General features: G+C 38.5%; 1 protein-coding gene across 6 annotated transcripts in view; it reads left to right on the top strand.

Annotated features, from left to right (window-relative positions):
* GAS2 (growth arrest specific 2) overlaps positions 1-23,738 on the top strand; it is a 98,176-nt gene that overhangs the window by 15,127 nt on the left and 59,311 nt on the right. For all 6 annotated transcript variants that reach the window (XM_055814351.1, XM_055814349.1, XM_055814352.1 and 3 more), the window contains exons 3-4: positions 3,126-3,250; positions 23,369-23,510. In XM_055814351.1, coding sequence (XP_055670326.1) covers positions 3,126-3,250; positions 23,369-23,510 — 267 coding nt within the window. The remainder of the gene's footprint in view (positions 1-3,125; positions 3,251-23,368; positions 23,511-23,738) is intronic.

The raw sequence follows: 23,738 nt of genomic DNA, 5'->3' as shown, positions 1-23,738 counted from the left end.
TGGCCTTACAGATAGCTGCCCACTGTTTCCAAGTGGTAGGTGTTCAGGTGTAACAGTTCGTCTTTTTAAGGGGCATCTGGTGATTGCGGTAAAAGAGAGGGTAAGCAGTGCTTGCAAAGTTTGAGAAAGCTTTCATATTCCTGGCTGTGTTGTTTTTTTTTTTTTTTTTTTTTTATACTTTCAGTATTGTTTTTTTATTATACTTAATGTTATTACCATTCTGTAAAAACATTGCAACTGCTTTCTTGTAATTATAGGGGGAGTTATACATTTTTAATGGAGTTTAATGTTTTTTCCATACAAACATATAGAGCCATTTTATTCCTCAGGCTATGAACATTACTCTGATTTGAATCAATACATTTCAACTGTTAAATATGTCAGAGTGTCTGTTTTAGCAAAGAAATGCCACCTTTTGGAGCCATAAAATACAGTGAATTGAAAGCTGACACCTAATATATTTTTCATTGGATACAGATGTTCAATGCAAAACTCATTCTTTCAGCTTTCTTAAAAGGGGACAGAACTAAAATCCTCCAGCTTAGCATACAATGTGCAGTGACCAAACTGCTAATGCAATTCAGCATTTATAATAGTATAAAAGTATTGTTAAATAGCAGAAGAAGCTAGAAGAATTTTCCCATGTCTGTGTAAAGAGAAAATACGTCTAAAGAGGTTGTAGGTTTGTTAATGCTTGACCAGTGAAATAATAAACTTGCAGATTGTAGGACAGAAAAGTTACGTAGAATGTGATTTTTTTTTTTTAACTGTGTGAAAAAATTACGCTTTCCAAAATAAAAGTATTGAGTAGGTTCAAAACATTTGAAATAAAGGTTGTTTGTGTTTTTTTAGAAGAAAATGAGTCTGTTTTGAATGGCAATACTCTATATTAGAGTACCTATAACATAGACAGTTTTCAAATCTAGCTTTATACCTCTTGCCAAAAACGCTGATGGGTCAAATGGGAGAAATATTTAGCCTGGAATGGTGATGAAGGCTTTTGAGGTGCAGCGATGTTAGATTTTTGTGTCTGTGGGCTATTGTATTTTTGGTCTAGCTTCAGCTGAGCTGGGGGCCCTGCTAAAATGTTGTCAGTTATGCACAGGCTACCAATGAACGTCTGCAGAGCTGCTACTGCTCTTCTGCCGGGAGAAGTCATGTCGCTATACAGGAGCTATGAAGTGGGCTGTGTGACAGAGGGGATAAAGGGGGAATAAAAAGGGGAAAAAAACTTCACAGTAAACATATATTTCTGAAGTAAAATGTGTTAGAAAAAACAAGTTTAACTTCAACCAAAAATATGTCTACTGTTGTATCTGAAGATGATTTGCTGCAAAGGCCTTTATGTCTTTGATTTTAACTGACCAAGCTGAAAAGACTGATAGTATTTTGCCCAAAGGATGTGAAGTTTTCAGGGAAGGACCTAGAGAAATCAGCTTTCCTTTAACAGTTCTGTGATCATATTTATATGATTTTATAATGCTACTATCTTCAGTGCTGTACGTCATATTGGCTGTCAGATTACAACGTACCAGCAATATACTGCAGGAGTAAAATATCAATTTTTGATCATCTATTTTTTTACTATTGAATGTTAGTTTTCTCCTCTTTTCTGAGTGAAAAGATGTAGCAAAGCTTTACTTCTTTTTTGTAAACCTGCTTTTCCTATGTTTTTTTGACCAAAATGATGTTATGAGCCTGTAACATTTTCAGCTTCTAGATATCTCATGGAAAATAGATTTCCCCAAACTAGAAAAACAAAAAAAAACCCCTCGTTTAGTCAGGGAGCTGCTTGTTGGTCAAAAATCTGTTGACAGCCCCCCCCCAACCGGCAGCGAGCAGACTGCTAGCCATTGTCCTGCTTGCAAACAAGCTGGTTTTGAGAAGCAGGAGTGGATCTGGATGGGATGAGGAACCACGCTCACTTCAGTTTAAGGGTTTTTTATTATTTTTTTTAGCAGAGTAGACTATTTTTACTGGTGATCACTGTGCAATAGCCTGTGAAAAATGAATTGATAGTGTTATTCCTGTTCCCAAATGACATATGTAAATAACACCAAGAAGAAATAAACCCTGTCTTAATAGGAAGAGCAAGAATTATGCCTTGATGCTCTCTTGATATTTGTAGGAGTTAAGAGGGCTAAAAAATACAGCTGGTATTTTTTGGTCGAAAAAAAAGTGTCCAAACAGAAGGCAAATTTTCCAGCAGAAATGTGAAAATTGAAAACCTTTGATAAGAAACAGGAATGTTTTTACCGGGAAATGATGTTAAGATCCTGGACGTTTCGTCCAGGCTGGTAAATGATTCCCTTCTCATCTGGCCAGTCCAGCCTTGTCAGAATGCACATCTTGTCATGGGACTCTTGTCATCTCCTCCACCAGGAGTAATTATGGTGTAACGGAAGGTCATCTGGTCTGCTGTAACCAGGGAGGACAATCTGTGGCAACTGAAGGACAGCGTCATCTGGCATGATAATAATTGATATATTTTGAAATCAGAGTATTTAGGCTTTGTACTTTGGGTGAAAATGTTAATGTGTGTCAAGTGTTATATCACGTGAAATGGCTCTCTCTCTCCTTTTTTTAAAATGTACTCGAATTCTGAAAAAGCTCTTTTAAAGGAGTGTTGCCATCACAAGTATTATCTTGTCAATTTTTTGCGAACTGAAGTCTTAAAGTCTTTTTTAAAAAATACAGTCCTTCTTGACATGGTTTTGTACTTTTCTTACAATATCAACTGCAGTAGCGTTAACAGCTCTTAATCTATAGCTACCCGTGCACACTGGTGTAAAGCAATTGTCTCCTGTACTCTGGTTTTAAAAACACGATGTTAAAAGCACTGGGATTTCATGAGTAAAATGAGGTATGTGGAGTCTGATATGCTAGAGTTGTTTTTCAAATAGCACGTGCCTTCCCAAAGAAAGCATGTTATTTTTGTATAATTTTCTGTATATCTACCAGGAAAGTAGTAGTGAGGTTATTGGCTAAATATTTGAAATAATGCAAGTTTTATAGTTAAAGCATATTTCAAATTGTTAAGATTTCTATTTCTTTCTCTTTTTACACATGTGCAGTCTATACTATTGCATGCTTTCTGCCATGTTAACTTTCTGTTTGCTGTTCAGGTAGAGAAATAACAGCAGAAACCTTTATGGAGAAGTTGGATAATGGTGCCTTACTTTGTCGGTTAGCTGAGACCCTGCAGGAGAAATTTAAAGAAAACAGCTTTGATGCAAACAAGCCTGGCAAAGTAAGTGTCCGTAAATGTTCTAGCATGCATTATCAGTATCTGAGGTGTCTGACTGTTTTGGGACTGAAATTTTTTGTGCAATTAACAGATTTCATTTGTGGGAGCTCTGCAAGTGGGCAGGCAGGTAATTGGTCTGTGTAGAAAAATTACAATACAAAATTGGGCGAATAAATACTTCAGGGGTGATGATAAAGGTAGCTATGAGAGGTGTTTACTCAAAAATGACTTGTAACATGTGGGGGATAAGACAGAACAAGCTCTAGCATTGTGATGTGGTAGCTAATGGAGAAAATGTGACCCTCGTATTTATTTGCAAGGAGAATATTAAGTAGCTGTGGGAGGTGCCATTTCTTCCATAAACGGTTCTAGCGAGACCAATAATCAAATTCTGTAGTTAGTTTTGGTGCCGTGAGTTTAAAGGTCCTGTTGGTGTACTGGAAGGGGCTCAGTAAAGAATTGAAAGAATGATGTGGAAAATCTGAACCTTCAGAAGATGTTGAAGAACTTTGTGAAGATAAGGTTAAGATCTTGCTTGCCTGCAACCTCCCTTTTATTTAAATTATTTTCGTAGGACAATCTTATTGGGAGAAATTCAAAGGTGTAGCAAGTTTCTTTCTGGGAGAATTTAAATGGCTGACATACTACTGCATTTACTGTGAAACTGCTTTTATTTTTGTTGAATTCAGATACGTCTTCCTTGAAAGCTAAAACAGGCAAATACACATCAAGTAAAAAAGAGCCCAAGAGCAGAAATAGCATAATGCATCTTCTATTCTTGACTTGTTTTCATTACTTGTCTGTAGCAGAAATTGAGGCATGGCATAACATTTGTCAGCAGTTCTGAGGACTGACAGCCTTGTGTCAGCTGCAGCTGTTTAAGTTGTTTTTCTTGGTTCCAAGCTCGTAATTGTGTTGCGGAAGAAAATGGACTAAGGCAGGTTTTATTTATTTATTTATTTTATTATTTTTGAACTTTCTGTGGGGGGTGTAGGGGGTGTTGTTTTTTGCTTGCTTTGGATTTTTCTTTCTAAAGAAAAAGGATGAGGTAGCTGGGAAGAAAGATAAGAACTAAAATAGAGCGGGAAGGAAGCCTTCCTTCACAAAGGAGGAAAAGCCAGCTGGAACTCATATTTTATATTTCAAATTATAAGCATCAGTACTGGATGACTTCCGATTTCCTCTTTATGATAAGGTCCAGCTTGTCTTCACCTAACTGGTGGCCTGTTAGCATCATGGTAGCTCCGAAGCTGAGAAAGCACTTCTGGCAGTCTTTTTGGCTAAGCCTAGGAACTGGCTGGGCAAAAAGAGGAGTTACTTGTTGTCTTGTTTTTTTCGCTTACCAAACAAGCAAGCAAAAGGTACCATTCTTGACAAAAATGACCAAAAGCTTCAGTGAATACGCAAAAGGTAAACTTGGTGACATAGTTCTAAAACATTCCCTTTTCATACCTTGCTCGGCTAGTGTACTAGAAAATGAATTAAATTATAAAATGTAAAGCATTCTTTTACAGACTAACAACTCAGAAAGCCATGTCTATTTAATATAAAAATCTCAAGAAAAATAATAGTCATAAATTCCATTACAAAGTCCTAGGGAATATTCAGAAATTCCAAGAATATGTTTTTGTTAGGTATCTTAACTATTGCTTTGGGGGGTTTTGGTTGTTTTGTTGGTTTGGATTTTGGGTTGTTTTGTTTTGGGGTGTTTGGTTTTTTTTTTTTTTTGTATCATCAGACTTTTGTCAGATGGTGGCTCATTTGAAGAGAGCTGCCATTTGGAAAGATGTCCCAGAAATGTGCCAATGTTTGGTACTTCTGGGTTTTGCCACTGAAAAGAGGTACGCCTCCTTTCTTTCATTAACGTCCTCAGCTGAGACTATGGCCTGCCTGACATCAGTTAGCCGAATCCCTTTTTTTGAACCTAAGTTACATTCAAAGCCAGTTAGACTTTTGTAATCCCGTGTGTTGTAATTAACTGAGGTTTCTTGGTCTTTACAAGGTCAAACTGATATAACGGGCAATGCAGTTACAGGGGAAATTTCTGCTCTGCTGCTATCTCCTCAATGTATGTTATTTCATGCTTAGTATAGTAAGAATTCAAAGAAATGGCGGAGTAATAGATTTGTGTCATTGTAGACTATTAGGGAGCTATTCATCCTTTCAGATTTTAATTGCCTGTATAGCAGTCCTAGGCAATAGTACTAGTCTACACATTGGAAAATCTGACTTGTAGTGCCAAGGAAACTTACAAGATGATTATACTGTATGAAATTTAGCATAGTAAGAATTCCACAATCCTCCCCTGAATCATTATTGTGCTCTCTGTTAATAATACATGTGGAATTTTGAAGCCATTTGGCCATTTCTCTGTGCACAGGAAAAGGGAATCGTTATGGTCTTTCACCCAGGTGCCCTGGTGACTTCACTGGCAGCTGGAAGAAGCTGCTGACTTCTGTAGACTCTGGTCTCTGTCAAAATAGATAACATGCTTTTCTATCCATATATGTAACTTCAAATTTTATTTTTTTTTTAGACAGAAGCAGACTGATATGAGTGGCTGCCAGAAGGATCAGCTTGCACGCAGCACCAGGTTGCAGCTGAGGGAGGGAGACAGGATAAGGCTATAGATAATGGGGGGCTGTGTCTGTCTGTAATCTTGCGAAGTCCCTCCCCAAGCCTGAAGGTTTAGTCTGCTTCATAAGTGAAGTTTTTCCTTGCTTGTAAACGACTTCCTAGATGCCAAAGCTCCATGAAATATTTTGGTTTTGGTTTTGTCTTGGAAGATGATGATATAATGTGTTCTACTTGATGTATATGTACTGCTGATCATGAATTCACTTGTGCAGCTCTTTGGGGCTGTCTGGCCAGTTTAGCAGCTACAGGCAACACATGTATGAAGACATCAGAAACTAATATTGCGTGCAATGACTCATCAGTTGTTTGCCATAATTCCTTAAGTTCATATTGCAATACTGTACAGAATGGCGGAGGTGCAGTCCCCTTGCTTGTGGGTGAAGGGCTTGTGCAGTATGTTTCTAGTCATAGTCAGTTATGCAGTTTGTTTCTTAACAAAACTGTATCGTGCTCTTTCTCACTAGGGAGCACTGAACTTCAGCTTTCAGGGACCCCCTAGGTCAGAGTCAACCTTTTTGAGTGTAGAATAAATTGGGAAGGCGTAAACCAAAAAAGTCGTGCCTCCCAAAATAACATGTTCCAGATCTGGAAGGAAGATGGTGGTATTGATATAAAAACTTCTTTTTTGTGTCATGTGGAGGCACTTTTGGATATGGGGGACCTTTTACAAAAGTTAGGAAAGTACTAGTGGCATGATTTGGGAATACAGCTTTAACAAACTGGAAAGGAAATTAGATGTGCAATGCAAAAGTGAAGTCTTCTTTCCGTAGGAGTGAAGGCAATGAAGGAGTAACTTTTTATAAGTTGAGGAGATCGATGGAGTAGCTTTCTATGTGTGACTGAGGAGGTTAGTATTCTTCGGTACAGAAAGAGAACATGGGGGCATACGATGGAACCTGCAAAACCAGGAATGGCATGGTAGGCGTTCAGTCTTTTATATACAGAAAATGTGGGACATTGAATGAAGCTAGTAGGTGCCAAACAAATGCAAGGGAGGCCTTGTTGAGGAACTGGCTGGAAATTTCTTGCCAGTAAGTGTTAAAGTTTACCTGGGTTCAAGAAGATACTCGAAGTAATGGAAGAGAGACCTCTTGGAAGGCTGCATATACAGGAACCCCATCTAGACAAGGAAGTCCCCACAGCTGAAATTGGTTCGAGCTTGAGAAAGTATTGAGAGGTGTAACGTGTTTGCTATGGCCAGCCTGCATCTGTGTTAGATGAACCTTTAGCTGACTCAGGAGGGTCACTCTTGTGTTCTGTACATTATTGTGTCTTGGGGCTGAATGCCTTGCTGGTTGTGCAGGTAGATGTGGGCAAATCTATCCTTTCACAAGGGTCAAACTTCAAAGAAATGTTTTTAAATTCAGGTCGTTACTTGTTGTTTCTCTGTAAAGACGCCTCTTAAGGACTGAATCCCTGCAACTAAAAATAGCACCTAAATCACCCTCCGCTTTGGTATCTGTTATCCAGAGGAGTTATGTGTGATTGAGAGCACTGGAGTACGGCATCCTCCGATGCCATTTACACAGTCTGTGCTCTTTGCCCTTCTGATCTTAATGCCCTAACAGGCACTTCTGGGTATCATAAGAAATACTCTGAATGCGTCCTCCACGAGTCTAGCTCCCTAACCTTGTGGTGTTTGATTTGTTAATCATTCGGTAATAACTTAAAAGCATTTTGGTTTCTAAAGATGAGGCATTTAACAGTTGTTCATTTCAAAGGATGTTAGGCGTTAGGTTCTTTTGCAAATCCCAGAAGACAGTCGTCTTCATTGTTAAGCAGCAAAACCGTGCTTCAAAACCTGATGATTCTGAAAACATAGATGTTGTATCTGATCCTTTGCTTCAGACAAAAAAACCAACTTTGAGTTTTAAATGAAAATGGAAATTTTTATTAAGGGGGGTAGTACTAGACTGGTGTGACTGTATGATATATTTTCAAAGAAGTCATTTTTCCCACTTTTTGGAGATTTTACAGTCATAAATGAATCCAATCATGTAACTTCATAAAATGACAAGGAGATGACTGATACCAGTCTTTTTAAGAGCTAAAAGTTTCTATGGTAGTGAGTTGTTGGAACTACCTACCACTGCTGCTGCTAATGATCTACTGTTTGTAAACTACAGACTTACTATTTATAGCAGGTGTTATTCTGTAGCAGTGATTTGTGTCACAGGATGCCATTTTGTAATTTTCTCCCATTGGCTTGGATTTCATCTCCATGCTCTCCTGGCAGTATTTCACTTTTCCTGACAGACAGTTAATTTGAGAATTTCCCAGCTGTACAAACAAATTCAGAGCATCAAGGCATGTGCAGTATGCACAGAGCCCACATTTGTTTGGGCTTAGTTTAGTAAGCCCATTAATTAAGACTTAAAAATAAACATAAATAAATTGTGTTAGCAGTTATCGCCCTTTTAATAGGCAGAGCATAGTAGTCTGCCCACCATCCTTGAAGCTGCCTATATATTTATGAACGTTCCACTGAAAGCTACATTTTCATGGCAAATGAATGAAAACAGGTTGAGGTGGAATCATCCTTTTTCTCTGAGTTCTCATGGGTTAATCAGATAGATCTCAAGTCAAGTCTCTTTCAGAAGTACTTGTGAATAATCAATCAGAATCTAAAATTCAACCTCATATTTAGGAAGCTGAGATCTAGATTTGATTTGGCCTATTAAAGAAATAAAGTAAGTGCAGAAGAAATCCAAATGCAAATATTTAAGTCCTAGAATGTTTAATTCAAGTATGCATTGGATTTTATCCTTCCAATGGGAGCTGGTTTAGTGAGATTAAACTGAATGTGCACTGAAATAAAGCTGTTGTGTAAAAAACGGTGAGTAAATTTTGCCCTAGGATGTGTACGTGCACTTCACTTGAAACAGTCTATGAAACAATAATTTCTACACGCAGACATTCATGTCTTTCCTAACATTAAGAGATTCTGTCCACCTCTTACCCATAATCCTAGTATCTGAAGTGTGCTTTGCAGTTGTCCCTGGGAAATTTATTTAGCAAATCTGTTAGTTGATGTTCGCTCTGTGACAGCATTGGCTTCTCAGGGTCAGGCAGGTTTGCGTCAAGTGACATTTTTGGCCTAGTGAGAGAACTTTGAGAGTTACAATTAAGAGATCTAAACCGCTACTTGGGATTGAAGTTTTTTTGCCGGTAATGAAGTTCCAATATTGAAGTTGGATCCAAGAGGTGAAACAATTCAGCAGTTTCACAGCTGAAAACTCAGTTTGTTTTAAATTTCAAGATGGTTATTTTTCTGAGGAGTGTATCTGTGGAAGCAGAATCCTGTAAACTGAACTACTTGAAAAGCCAGGGAATTGACTTTAATCCTGTCAATATTGAAAGAAGGGGCTTGTGGCAAAAGAACAAGATTATAAACTGGAGGCCCAGTTAATTTTCCATCTCACCTGTAGGCTTATTGTTTGCTTTTGGGAGAATACATGCCTGGGCTTTCATTTTCCCCATCTGTAACTTGGGAATACTGGTCTCTGTGAAACAGGGGCTTGGTCTGTGAACACTGTAAAGTGCTTTGAGCGCTTGGAGTATTGCTGCCCCGTCTGGTGGTCTGTGATTAGTGTTAGGTAGTACCCATTATGAAAATAAATTTATATTTGACTCTGCTCATTTACAAGACACGTGGAAACTTATGGTTCTCTAAATGTAGATAGGAGACAAACCTTTGCTTATGAATTTACTGCTTGAAAGAGCTTTGTGTCTGCTCTCCTATGGGACTGCAAGCAAATGTAGGGAACCTAGTCCTCCTGAATTAGAGAATCTGAACTAATGACTTTAGCGTTTGCCTCATCTCCCAAACCAGTGAGAGTCAGGATTGAGTAACAGCTCTGAGTTGGCTCTAACAATTTATAAGAAAAAAAAAAAATGTTTATCCTAGTTCTATGTTTTCAATTATTCCTTTGCATAAAGGGAATTAAGCAAATGGAGAAATTCTCAGAATCCCGGAGGTTCACGAGGAGTAACAAATGCTTCTGAGTCTGCAAGGCACACATCATCAAAGAAAGCAAAGTGTCTGGCAGCAGTTTAGAAATGAGGAAATTTGAGTTTAGAAATTTTTTGTATGTTCCTATTCAAGTATTATCACATCAGTTAAATAAGAAATGAATATGTTATTGTAACTCTCATTTGTAAGTCATCCAGGAAGATATGTTCAAGTCTTGGATAAGGTGAGACACTTGTACAGATACTGTCAGGTGAAATTGTGGGGTTTTTTTTGTTTACAGAAGGCGGTACATATCTGACAAATTGTAGAAGGTCTAATAGGTCATGTTAGTATATTTTCACTTAAACTGACCGAATAACAAACCAGGAAGAGAACTAGGAAAATATTTAATAATTTCCCAAGACAGCTAACTTGGCTGGTAGACAGGAGGCAGGCTGTGCTTGGCAGAATTCAAAGACTCAGTAGGTGGTTTAAGATCCAACTAAACCTGAATCGAGTAGTAAAGACCACAGTATTTTTGAAAGGCTCTTAAAAATGAGGTGGCTAGTAAAAAATTATTTGGGCTAGATATTGTAGTTTATAAAGCCAACACCTAAGCTGTTTGAGCTTCCCTTACTGGAGTTGTCAAAGAGTGGGTGTGCATTAAAATTATTCAGGATATTAAAATGCAAAAAATAGGGCAAACCATAATTTTATTTTCCCTTTTCAAGTAGAAGAGGCCCTTCCCTAAGGAAATCTTCCTTACAAGAAATAATTGAGGTGCTGTGCAATGACAATTCATAAACTTATGATTTTCTTTCAATTGGTCTTTTTGAAATAATATGTTTTGAACTTACTGTTCAAAATAGGTTCTTAATAAGAACAAAACAGATTTCTAAACAGAATTATGTGAGATTGCTATGAGAACATCCGTAGATACAATACAGAGAATTGCTTAGATGTTTTTTTATTTTGGAAAGGGTATAAATTTTTATGCCCAAAGGTGTAATTTAAGTTCAGATGGAAAGGACTAAGAATAAATTTTCTCTTTGGACACTCTTTCCTCTTTTTTTTGTCTGATTTGAAGTATCTTCCTCTGAAGTATGTGGATCTTGCTATTCTTGGACCCTGGATGACCAAGCTGAAAGTCCGATCTAAACATGTGGTGGTTTTATTTTCACTGTCGGTTTCAGTTTCTCAACGTTATCTGTGTCCTGTAGATGGGATGGATTCCCAGCAAATAGAGTATTCTGTAAGCTTGGTGCCTTGAGCGTGTTTGCCCAGTGCAAAGAGTCTTTAGCTATAGCAGAGCCATGTTCAGGTGCTCTAAGTTATAAATCTGACTCTCCAGTTGGGAACTGCATGAATGTGGTTAGGCTATAAACAGATTCTTTGTGGTCTGGGTCAGCAGTTTGCTTGTCTGCACACTTGTACTTGCTGGCGACTTTTGTTTTGCAGTTAAAAGCTTGTGGAGCCAATTTCTAATCATATAAAATATAGATACGGCCCTTGGTTACTTGAGGGAGGGGGGAAAAAGTACAGCACTGTCTTTTTGTGTATTAATCTTTCTAGCGTCGGACTAGTGTGGATATGAGAGGAAAAGAATAATCTTCAGAAATGACTCACAAGTGCTAATCCATCTGGAAGGAATCATTTCCACAAGACTGTAAAGCTGTTTGTTAGAGAATTCCTTGTACCTTTCTCAGACATGTCCATAGCTTGCTGAGCTCGTGTTCAACTGGATTGGTACCAGGTTTCTTGCAGATACTGTAAGATTTGCCTGAAACAGGTCATGTGGACAAACCCTATATGCTGCAGTAAATAACTCTTACAACTAAAGCTTTTCTGCTTGCATGAGGCTTACATGGTAGGGTAGAGTTCTGTTTTCCACCAGACCATAACAAGAGATTTCTGAAAAATTTAGGATATTATGTAGTTGCCTGATTGGCACCTGAAAGTGGTGCCATCATTGGGGAACTTCTTATAAGCTTGTAGGTGTGCTTTAAGCCATGCCCTATGCTGGGGGCAGAGCTGCACTATCCTGGAAGGAGCACCAAGACTTCATGGCTCTTCAGATTGTTCCTCCCACTAATTCTTGTTTTCCTTGGGAAAACATGGCTTCTTGCCTTGTTTGACTGAAGCACAATTAATCCGTGTGTGAACTGGCCTTGCTCTTCTCAGTAATGTAGAAATGAGGTAGGGATTCTCCCTCCGCTCCTATTTGACATTGTGGAAATCATCAGAATGTGCATCAAGGTAATGGTCCTGGAAAAAGCAGTGCAAATTTAACCTGTTAACTGCCTGTTAGCTCCAGCTTTGGAAAATATAACGATTCAGATGGCAAATCAGGTCAAGAGGAGAAGGAAACTTGGATTTCTGATACCACTGAACTAGAAAACATCTCAAGTTTTTTTTCCAGAGATAGTTCATTACAATTGCTTTCGTTTGGAATACTAATACTGACATACTTCACAAAATCTGCATTAAACCTGGAAGTTTTTTATATCGTTTTTACTTCAGTCCAGGCATTGCAAACAGAGGTGGCATATTTTTGGAGAGAAATACGTAAGCAACCATTTATATATTTGCTGGATTTTGCCTCTTATGTGAAATGCATTGTATCATTCCTATTTATTTTGTTAGGTCTTTTAAATCAAACTGTAAAAATCTTTGCAACAGATCTTTCTATGGATCTTTTTATTTAGACTGTTAGAATTGTCTGGAACAGAAATATGAGGGATTTGAATAGAAATTAGTGAATATTTCTAAAAGCTTGAGAAAATGTAATTTAGACCAACTATCTTCAGCTGAACTGTGTTATTCTTAGGGCAAACTTAGTGTTAGTTTTTGGTGAATTAATAAGTAAGAACTACAGAATTTGGTCCATTTACCAATAGTGAGTCTTGAACTTAAAATGATGAGCCAAAATTTCTGAAGCAACAGAAACAGTGAACATACAGCTATAAGAAGCAACTGCAATGCAGAAGGAGAAAACAGAAGTCACTGAATCATAGACACCAATTTATAGGTATCATAATTGGGTTTAATCTGTTTGTTTAAATAAACATGTATTCCTATTTGGGCTTGTATTTGTAAATTGGCCCAAATTGCTTCAAGTATACAATAAAGTTTTGTTTGCAACTTTAGAAGCTGATTTAAAGATAGTTTGGAAGTTTGGCTGTATAGATTAATGTTCCAACATGTTTTTCAAATCAGGGCCATTTTTAAATTCTATGCCAGCTTAGAATTCCCAGGGCTCTAGCAGTTTCCTTGTGGGTTCTAATTGGAAAGCTCACAGAAAATCACATTGTTTATCATGAAGGCAAAGATGCTTTTCTTTAAAATGGACATACAGAGCTTTAGAGAATCAGACTTACCTGCAGTGACCTACATGTGAAATTTTTTCTGGGCATTTTCAGCATCTGCATAAAAACTGTATCTTAAACATCTGGAAATCCAAAAAGTGAACAGATGAAGCATCTGTAAAAATTCTGTCTTCCTGTAGACTGTGTAGATTTCTATCACACTCTTCCTTGACACTTGGCTCATGTTAGGTAAAGCACCATTTGGAACTAATCTTACTGAAAAAGCTGGGACCCCCACCCCCCAGCCCTGCCTCGCACTTCAGAAGGTCACAAAGCGTGAGATTGATCACTGAGAGAAAAACTGGAGGAAAGGGAAGAAGAGGGATGACTGTAACACAGCAGTATACCCAGCATTGTAATTATTAAATGAAGGAATTTGAATGGCTTCTGACACTTGTTATTCAGACTTCTCGTTGAAGGTTATCCACAAATTCCAAAGAAATATGTTGGCTATTTGAACTATATTGCTCCACACTGGAAATGGACATATCGAAACATCTTTTGGTATGAAATCTTAGGATCTATAATGTGTTACGGTGGACTTTCAGCTATTCAGACTGAAATTTTCTAAGCGTTGTCCTTAGCTTGAGTTCTCCTGGAATGATTAAGGGGAAAAAGTGATTTTGAAATTTCTGTGTCTCAAATGGGTTGTTTTTGCCAAAATTTTTTATTTGTCATATTTAACTTGATTTTGAGAGAATCATATCCCCTTAAAGGACATGATGTTTGATAAGACATGGTTGTGGGTTAAGATGCTTTTTGAAATGTGCCCTAAGAAAATCCACTGAGTATTGATCGGTTTGTATCTTGTGGAATAATTGCTACTTGTGGATGTAGTTGCCATGCTCATTCAGAGGTTGTGCTGTGTGACAATGAAATAGCCACAAACAACTTTGTCAAAGGTAATGCTTTTCTCATGTTCAGTGTTTTTCTCATTAAGTTACAACATAAATGAGGAAAATGTAGAAACTAAGATTCTTCAACCTCTTCAGCTAAGTCTACATTAATTCAACTCTGGCTTCTGTGGTTGTGGTGGGGAGAAGCTCACAACCATGTATTAAAGATAAGATGTAATTGTCCTCTGAAAGAGCAACTGTGAGAATTGCCCCATTCTGTTCTAATAACGTTATTTAAGAAACCTATTAGGAGGTGCTAATTTTAAAAAACCACCTTTAAACATAAATTCTGAAAACCAGAGGTCTAAGGAGAAAGTACGGAGCTTTTAATGAATGGAAATGAGCTATTGAATCCCAGGCTTTGGCTCTTGCATTTTTTTTTTTTTTTTTTTTTCAGGAACACTGAAAGGAGATCTTTGTCATGCCATGCCATGCTATGACTTACCTTAATGTCTCTGTCTTAGTTTCTCTGTTTATAAAATTTTAAATAAATGTGTTAGTTTTTGTTTTGTTTTGGGTTTTTTTTCAATAATTACAGTCTCTTGCTTTAATGGTAGTCTTTCTCTTTAACACTATTACCACGTTAGATAAAAAACCACAACCAAACAACAAACCATCTTTTGATTTTTGCATTTGGCCTGCTAGCATTTTCAGATTGTAGGTAAGTAGAACTAATGGCTTTTAATTTGTGGTGCACACCTGCCTGGAATTTAAGTTACTCAGACAAGGTCTTTGAAAGACTATTAATAAAAGTGAACTTGTCAGTAGGCCAAGATATGTTATAGAGTTAGATGTCTGGAAGTTTTGAAAGTCAATTTATAGATTTCTCCAAGACTTTGGACTGTAGTGACTTAATCCCATCCTCAATCACACAAATTGAGTGGACAGGAAAAGGGTCTGACATCTGTTTAAATGGGCTCTTTGTTGTCAGCTTCTATTCGTTGTGCGTCACTTGCTCTCCAGTGGAAGGTTCCTGGCTGTTGATCTCGGTGTGTTATCCAGCTGCCCACTAGTCAGCCTCTCAGGGGTGGCCGCCTGATTCTGGCAGATGTTGTGATTTTGTCTCCTTATGCTGAAATGGGCATGCCCCTTGGCTGCATTTAAACTAGTTATTAGTCAGTCAATCAAATGTGCTTAAGTTGGTGAATGAAGCTTTAGTCTTGCCAATTTTTGACATGATTTACAACTGGGTATCCCAGTTGTCAGGTGCCTTATACATGAACTGAATCATCTCTTGGATTCCTTGGTTTTCTAACGCACTCCTGGAAGTAGGAGTTGCAGTGTTTCTGTTAAATTAGGGTTTTGTAATTATTTATTAACCCAAACTTTTTTGGAATTATAAACAACATATTCATCTTTTGCTGTGTGACCAGTAAGCTGTGTCCGGGACAGAACACTGAGAATAACAAAGCCATGAAGAAAATCTTAACTTTTAAAACTACATCGTCGTTAATTTAAGTTTCTTCTCCATCTATGCTTACTCTTAAGAAGCTGAAGCTAATACTGCGTAGAAGAAGTGGGAAAATGTATTCTAGCATGGCCAGCAGGTCAAAGGAGGTGATTCTCCCCCTCTGCTCTGCTGGAGTACTCCATCTGGAGTGCTGCGTTCAGCTCTGGAGCCCCAGCATAAGAAGGACATGGACCTGTTGGAGTGAGTCGAAAGGAGGTCCACAAAGACGATCAGAGGACTGGAGCACCTCTCCTATGAAAACAGGCTGGGAATTGTGGTTGTTAAGCCTGGCGAAGAGAAGGCTCCAGAGAGACCTTGTAGCACCTTTCCAGTACCTAAAGGGAGCTTATAAATGGGGTCAGACTTTTTAGTAAGGCCTGTAGTGACAGCAGAAGAGCATAATGGTTTTAAACTAAGAGGGCAATCTAGATTGGATATGAGGACGAAATTCTTTATGATGAGGGTGGTGAGGCACTGGCACAGGTTGCCCAGAGAAGTTGTGGATCCCTGGCAGTGTTCAAGGCCAGGCTGGACGGGGCTTGGACCAGCCTGGTTTAAGGTGTCCCTGCCTGTGGCAGAGGGGTTGGGGGTTGGAACTAGGTGATCTTTGAGGTCTCTTCCAACCCAAACCATTCTATGATTTGGTACATTGACACTAATAGCATAGCTGAACCGTTCACTTAGTTTTGTATTTATTTTAACGTTGTAGTCTGTATGTTGATGTAAAGCATTGGTGAAGTTCATTATTTTTATTGGCATATTATAAATCTGTTAGATATTTCAAAGCGATCACAAATGCTTTCTTAGCATCTAGGAAGTTGACAATGAGTGATTTTTGGCTTTTGATGATCTTTGCGGTGTTTGCATAGGGTAAAAATCTGGTCAGCACATGATTTTGAAACCGTAAATCCAACCTGCTGTTCCATTAAAATGACATCTATCTACAGTACTTAATATGACAGTGCAAAGACTGTATTTCAGAGAAGGACAATGTTTTGCCAGTTGTTAGGTGAATTACTTAAGGGTGCTTTCTTTGTTGTAAGTGCAATGTCTTTTTCATTAATCTGGAAGCTGTTCCTGGTTCCATGTCTGCTGAAGAGTTTGGCAATTTTTATTGATTTCTCCTAAGCCTTCAAAATTTTCATGCTAAGTTTTTGTTTTTTAAATTTTCCTGGATATTAACTTTTATTGTGGCCTTGGGAAGGGTGGGTGGTTTTGGGTTTTTTTTCTTACCTTTTATTTTTTGCAGTGGGAGATGCTTGATTTTAAATTCTATATATGTATCTCCATGTTTGGAATTCCTTCTGTTCATTCTGAATATGCGTTTAACACATTCTTTTGATTGTTGGTCCAGTCATTATATTTGGGAAGTGTTCTCTCCCGTAGTAAACAGGGGAGGGGGAAATCAAAACTGCTGCCCTTCCCTCTCCTCCCTGCCCACCCCCCCCCCCCCCCTTCCCCGCCAAGGAGCATTTATTTGGCCTTGTAGGTGTTACAGTTTTATTTATTTAATACCTAGTTCATACTTGTTCTTAGAACGGTTATTCACTAAACCTGAATTTTGGCACTGCAAAGCAGTCTAATGTAAACTTAATTTTTCCTTTGCTGAAATGAGTGTCTGGGACACCACTTCTGTGATTTATAAATGGGCTCCGAAATATTTTAGGTTTGAGTTCTTGAAGAATTAATGATAGCAACTAAATCAGTGTTGGTTGGCTAAGGATATTGTCCCTTAGTGGTGAGGTGAATTTTAACAGCTCAATAGGAGTAAGTTACTGTAGCGGTGCGTGTCAGTTCACTTAGGCTTAACAAATGAATAAAAGATGAGGAGCAAAATCATATTTACAGAAAAGATTGTAGCAGCACTTCTTTTCTGTGTGCTAATGAGCTAAATCAGATTTTATAAGGGGGAGGAGGGCTTTGCTAAGAATAGCTGAACAAAATGAGAGGAGAATTTAAGAAGAAAAATAGCTCTGTGGCTAGTAGCAAAGTTAAAGGCAAAATTGTAAAGAGTTCTGAAACAGGTACATGTTCTGTCTGATATAGTTGCATGTCAATGTGAATTTATGCTCACATAACACTAAATAGCCCTATGAAAGGCACCACTGCAGCCAGATACCGCAATCTCCATACTGTAATTTCCTCCCCATTTTGGTTAATGTAGGTTATCTGTCAATAAAAGCAATTTTTACCGCTGAGTGCTTAGCTAACTGTAACCCTCCTCCATAACAAACAAAATTGCTAATCTTTTTTCTTTTATTCAGATGTGAGTGACAGTTCAAAAAGTTGTGAAATTATCTATTCGAAGAACAAAGTATGAGTAGGAATCTTCAGCGTGGCTCAAGTCTACTATAAAAAGATGGGATATGTAACACACTGTTGTGGACCCTCGTTCTGGAAAATCAGTACAAAAAATACCTTTTTCCATGTGATTTCAGAGCATTGGTGTAAGAGAGTCCCTTTTGGGTTTAGAAGTTAACCTGAGAGCATTTTTCCAGGATTGCATCATATGTTTCACTCACACTTTCACATCCTGCATTAAACCACATGCATGCACATCAACAAGACAAGATTGTAAAAGGAGTGTAACTGGGGAATTGTTTTCATGATATTTGGTAGGAGTAATTGCGGCCACTGCTGTTTCAAAGCAACTGCGGTTATATTATACTATGTCAACAAAAGTCACTTTTGCCAGATGGAAACCTAATTACTTCAGAATGATCTGTTAGAAAGCACTTTTGAGATAGTCAGGCCATTTATACGAATCAGTAAAAAAACATTTGTGCATGAAACCTTTCTTAAATAAGAGCTTTCATGCGTTACAGGTTGAACATTACAGTGATAGTTTTGGAAATATTAAAAAAGGAGACTTCTATTTAAAAGGTGGTAGGGAAATTTATTAGGTGATAAGAAAATATGAGTATTACCCTGTGATTTTTGTGATAAAGCTGATTGTGCTATTGTTGAATAGAGCAGAGGGGTGGTTTTGCTGTTCTCTTTGGCCAGACCCTAATATTGTGGGAGGTGGGATGAGATACAGAATGTACATTTCAGTGAGGTCATGTGATGCCACGGATATTTATTTGTGTAGTATTTGTTCCATAAAATGACTTAAAGCTTCTTTTTTTTTCCTTTTTTTTTTTTTTTTTTTCCTTTCAATAATATAGGTTTTTTTCCCTTCTGTAGCCCAGGACATGCCTTCTTTTTACATTTGGGTGTTGGTCCCTTTGAGTTTCTTAGGGCACCCATTAAACAGACATTTTTTCTGTCACTGTTAAACCAGGATGTCACAAGTTGGGTTTGTTAAGTGTGATAGTTCTGTACCTAGACTCAGTATTTGCTGTCGTAGCTTTTACCACCGAAGTATTTTTCTAAAAGACACTGTAATCTCTATAATTGTAAAAGAAATGTTGCAAGCTCTGTGGATGTCTGAGCTTCGTAGTGAAGCTAGGTTGACTGATGTGTGTAAAGGTCTGTCTTAGTTGTCAAGGTATAGTAATTTATGGATAGTCTGTCAGGTACGTGATGTTTTAGATGGTGTATTTGCTGACTCTTAACTGCATAGATTTCTGACACATAAACCATCTCTTCTGAATTGCTTTCCTTGAAAGTCATTACGATCTACCTAAATCAGAAGACATAAAACATGTAGAACCAGATTTATTCACATGTTGTTAGTACCGGGGAGCAGTGGTGACCCAGGGGAATGCTAAAGTTTTCAGCATTCCTGCCTGGCATTGCAGTGCCTTCCCAACAGCCCCTTGAAAGAAAGGCACTGCAGATTCTCCTGGCTATCTCTTCACTCGTAGCTCCTTTTGTACTGCTGAGGGCATCTGTGCCAAGGAGCAGCTCCTGGTCTCCAGAACCAGTGCTGCAGACTTGATCATGCCCTGTGGGCTCAGGGCCAAGTAGAGCAGATGGGTTCTGCCTGCGCTGGGCCCAAGTTTCCTGTAATTGCCAGAAGGCAGCCACCAGCCACATAGCACACTTTTTTTTTTTTTGGTGGCTCTTCTACTAGTTCAGATTTCCTGAAATAATACGAGGGTTTTATCATAGATTTCCAGAACTGCATCTAATACCCTCTAGCACACCATGAAAGAATATAGGCTGGTTAGCAGGGAATGTGGCAGGACAAAGTAGTTTCGAGGCACGGAATCGTCTGGGCTGAGTTAGGGAACTGAGTGGAATGGAAGGAAACAAACCTGGTATGATTTCACCTGTTCTGGGCTGTTCCTGGGGTTATAAACCGGTTTGGTCTTGGAGAAGACTTCCTAGCTTTCTGCAAAGGAGACCCTGAGGGCAAAGTAATGTACAGGCACTGTGGAAGATCCAGAGGTGAGAACTGAAGAGTGAACTGGGAGGTGACATGATTTGACACTGCAGGTCTGCCTTCACACGGAAAGTAACTGTAGCTTTATCTCCTTTTCATGCTCTCTGAAGTAGCTTATGCAAGTGCCAGGAATATTGGAGCTGGCTTCTTGTCAACTTGTTCTTGTCACTGCTGCTAACCACTTACAAGGTCATCCAGGATTTGTGCTTTAAATTAGACGTAATCATTCAAAAATTCCAAAAAGTATAGTTTTGTCAGGTATAATATGTTTGGTCTCTTGACTGTTGGCTTGTTAAGTCAGTTGGTTCCACATCTATGTATCCATGTTAGCACTTTGCATACTCTAGTCCAAGCAGAGGTATTATGGGAAAAGAAATTCACTCCATTTGATTTAAATGGTGTTAAATTTGATTCTGTGAGAACATGATAAAACGTTGTATGTACAGTGGATTTTTTATGTAATTAGACTAAGATATAATACTATGAAATGGCACCTCTTTGAATCTACTGACAAGATAGCATTGATTATCAACTACCTATGTATTTCCAAAGGGTTTAATTGTGCAGAAACACTAAAAACTGCAAAATAATTTCTACCAGGACCTGAGGGAACCAAAATACCTGAGCAGTCATGAGCAGCCTCACCTGGGGCCTCAACCTCACCCTCTGCCCATGGCCCAGGAGCTCGCTTTCACCTCAACCCCACTTCTTAGCTGAGCCGTGCTGTGGCCAGACCATCTCCAGCCTGGCTTCCTGCTGGCTGGGCTTTGTGGCTGGAACCTCACATCTGCTGTAGCCTTGTGTCCAGCCCTGTCTTGTCTTCTGCTGTTTCTGACTTGTCTTGCTAGACAGTAGACCTGACCTGTTGCCCCATTTTGTCATGGGACGGTTGGCTAAGGTTGGTATGTCACCAGCACTGCCGTACTTGGGTGCTGTGGGACTGCACTGCTGCCCGTGAGGACTGCCACCCCTGTGCTGGGGTCACCCTTGGCTCCTGGCTTGTCCTCCCCTCCTGGAGCAGCCCAACTCTTGCTGCTCCCTACCTGTTTCCCATCTTTCCCTGTGCTGCTGTTGGTAAGTCAAACATCCCTGCCCATGCTGCTTGTTCCTTTTCTGCACTGGAGGAGGTAAGGTCAGGTTAGACCTTTGCTGGGGAAATTATTTGGAAGTGGGAACTTCTTTAAGGTTTTTACAATGTTTTGTGTAAGTTTTTAGTAGAAAATCATGAAGCCAAAGGCTTGTTTTGACAGCTTTTCTCCAAATGCAGACTGGACCAGTTGACCTTGCTCCAGCAGGCTGCCAGAGTTTTGTGTGACTCCTTGTAACAGAAGCGGGTGCTCTTTTAAGGTTATTAGACTTGTCCAATTAAAATTTCCTGAGAAAGGATGCAGCAGGGGCAGAGATGGGTGAATGCTGCATTACTACTTCCTAGAGACTGTAAGTCACAGGGGGAAACTGAAGGTGTGAAGAAGTCTGTAGAGGATAATGAGAACTTGCCTCGGGGTACAGATGCTTATTGCTTCTTTGAAGAAATTAGTGTAATGCGAAAGGGGTGCTAGTTTAGAAAGGCATCTAGTGATAACAGTTAGGGGTTTTTTTTTTGGGTTTTTTTTGTTTGTTTGTTTTTTGTTTTTGTTTTTTTTTTCTCTCTTAAGAAAAGAAGAAAATAAAAGCCCTGGTCTGTGAGAAACAGCACTTTTTTTTTTTTTTTTTTTTTTCCCCTTGTTTTCTCCCCAGAATAATGTGAAGGGATTTCAAATAATAGTTAACGACTTCCTTGTGCTCTGATCTGTAAGGTTTTTCCATATCTAGAGCCCCTTGGAAGAACTCATGTTTCATTGTTTTTATTTATTCTGGATTTAGTGAATAAATGTCTTTATTTCCCTCCTTCCTTCCTCCTTCCCCTCCCTTGTTCCAGGATGGTCCAGGAGGTGATGTTGTTCTGTGACACAAGGTTTGCTTGGATTTTGCTTTAAAATATATAAAACTGGTCAGTGTTTTCTGCTAATACAGTATAGAAAAGTAGTAGTATTTTCTTGTAAATGCTTTGAAACATAAGCATAACTTTTTGAAAACAAGGAAATGTAAAAGAGTACAATTGGAATAAAAATAATAGGGGAATGAGAGCTAGGTGGCTAGGAACAGGTCTAAATATTTACAAGGCATGTGTGTAAGTCTGAAACAACTTATAAGATTCCATTGACATACTGGTAAAAGAAGTAGGATGGTGTTTATTATTGTAGCCATTCTAATTGCAGTTTATTTGGTTTACCAGGTATACAAAGGTGAGTAGTTCTGTGCTTGTAGATCTGTTATGACAGCAGCAATGTACTTGCAGATGTCTAATATAAAATCATATATAAAGTCTTTCTAAACTGCCTTTAAATACTGACATTGGTATGCTACCAGCAGCTGTGGCAAGGGGACGCCTGCTCCTGTGTCATCTTTTTTTTTCTCTTTCCACGTTTCCAAGAATTATTTTGGACTGTTAAACCCAGAATTTTGGACATAGATCTAGGAACTAGTAGAGTCACCATTTCCAGTTTTCTACCTCTTAGCTCACTTTGGCATTGAGGAGCTACAGGTTCCTGAACAGAAGCAAATATTTCATAAATCAGCATTAGAAAACCAGCACATTCAAATCAACATAGGGGTATGAATTCCTCCATGGGTTAGAGATTTCTAAAGTTACATAGTAACAATATTTCATTTTTTTTCATTTTGCTGAGGATGATGCCTATTTTTCGTTTGGGGAAAAAAAAACTTAAATGAGAACTAAATGCTGAAGTATTCTTTCTATGTGTCTCAGTAAATGTACCAATACAAACAAAAAACTTGCTGTGGTAATTTATTCTGTTTGGCTCAGCTATATCAGTAACATCTCTTCTGATAATGAAATCATGTAAATGGAACTACTCTGATACAATGAAAGCCTGACTCTGTGGTAGACCTTGATCTTGTAGCTACTAGATTACGTTTCTGTGTTGTGGAAAGGGGGCTTCCCTGTATTGTTAAATGGCAGACAGTGGGCTTTCTGAAATATTTACAGTCTTTAGGGCTTAAGACCTATTGCTTTATACTATGTATCCTTTCTAATGTAGATCTGAATTCACCCTTAATTTTGGGAAACTTCAGTTCCTACTTTAAAATCTGTCTTTATTATTTTCTTAATTTTTATTCAGTGACCTGGACCCAAAATCCCGAAATTGTAGTTGCTAATCTTCCCAAGAAGCTGCTAGTATTGATTTAGCTCTGAATTTCAAAACACATAGTGTGTCGTGAGGCTGTGAAAGAACTTTGTGGTTGACAACTTCATGCTGTTAAATTTACTTCTTTTTCTTCTTCTTCTTCTTCTTTGCTTGGAATTTTTAATGGACAAGGAAATGTGTCAGTGGCAGTCACCTATCTATGCAAAATCTGCATGTTGATTTCATAGTATTTCAGGATAATGCTAGCATGTATCACTCATTTAGAAAATTTCTGTTTTTCAGACCTTGCCAGTACGGAAGATTCCATGCAAAGCCAATGCTCCTTCAGGGTCTTTTTTTGCACGGGACAACACAGCAAATTTCTTGTCCTGGTGCCGAGATGTAGGGGTAGATGATACTTGCCTGTTTGAATCCGAAGGTTTGGGTAAGTGTTTATTTATATAACAGTTGGCAATTGTAAATAACTTTTCTTCTGTGTTTTGCCTTGAGAGATGGAATAGTGCTCTCAACAGATCCTGACTCCAAATCTGACCTGTCTGACTCTGTTAATTCTGCCCCTTATCTGAAGCATGAACAAATAAAGTAGGCAGTACTTAAAATTCACTCAATTTTAAGAGGAGCTTAAATGAGAGAAAAATCTTGCTATGATTTC

The sequence above is a fragment of the Falco peregrinus genome, chromosome 9, assembly GCF_023634155.1.
Source record: "Falco peregrinus isolate bFalPer1 chromosome 9, bFalPer1.pri, whole genome shotgun sequence".
Taxonomy (NCBI): Eukaryota; Metazoa; Chordata; class Aves; order Falconiformes; family Falconidae; genus Falco; species Falco peregrinus.
This window is presented reverse-complemented; position numbering and strand designations above follow the sequence as displayed.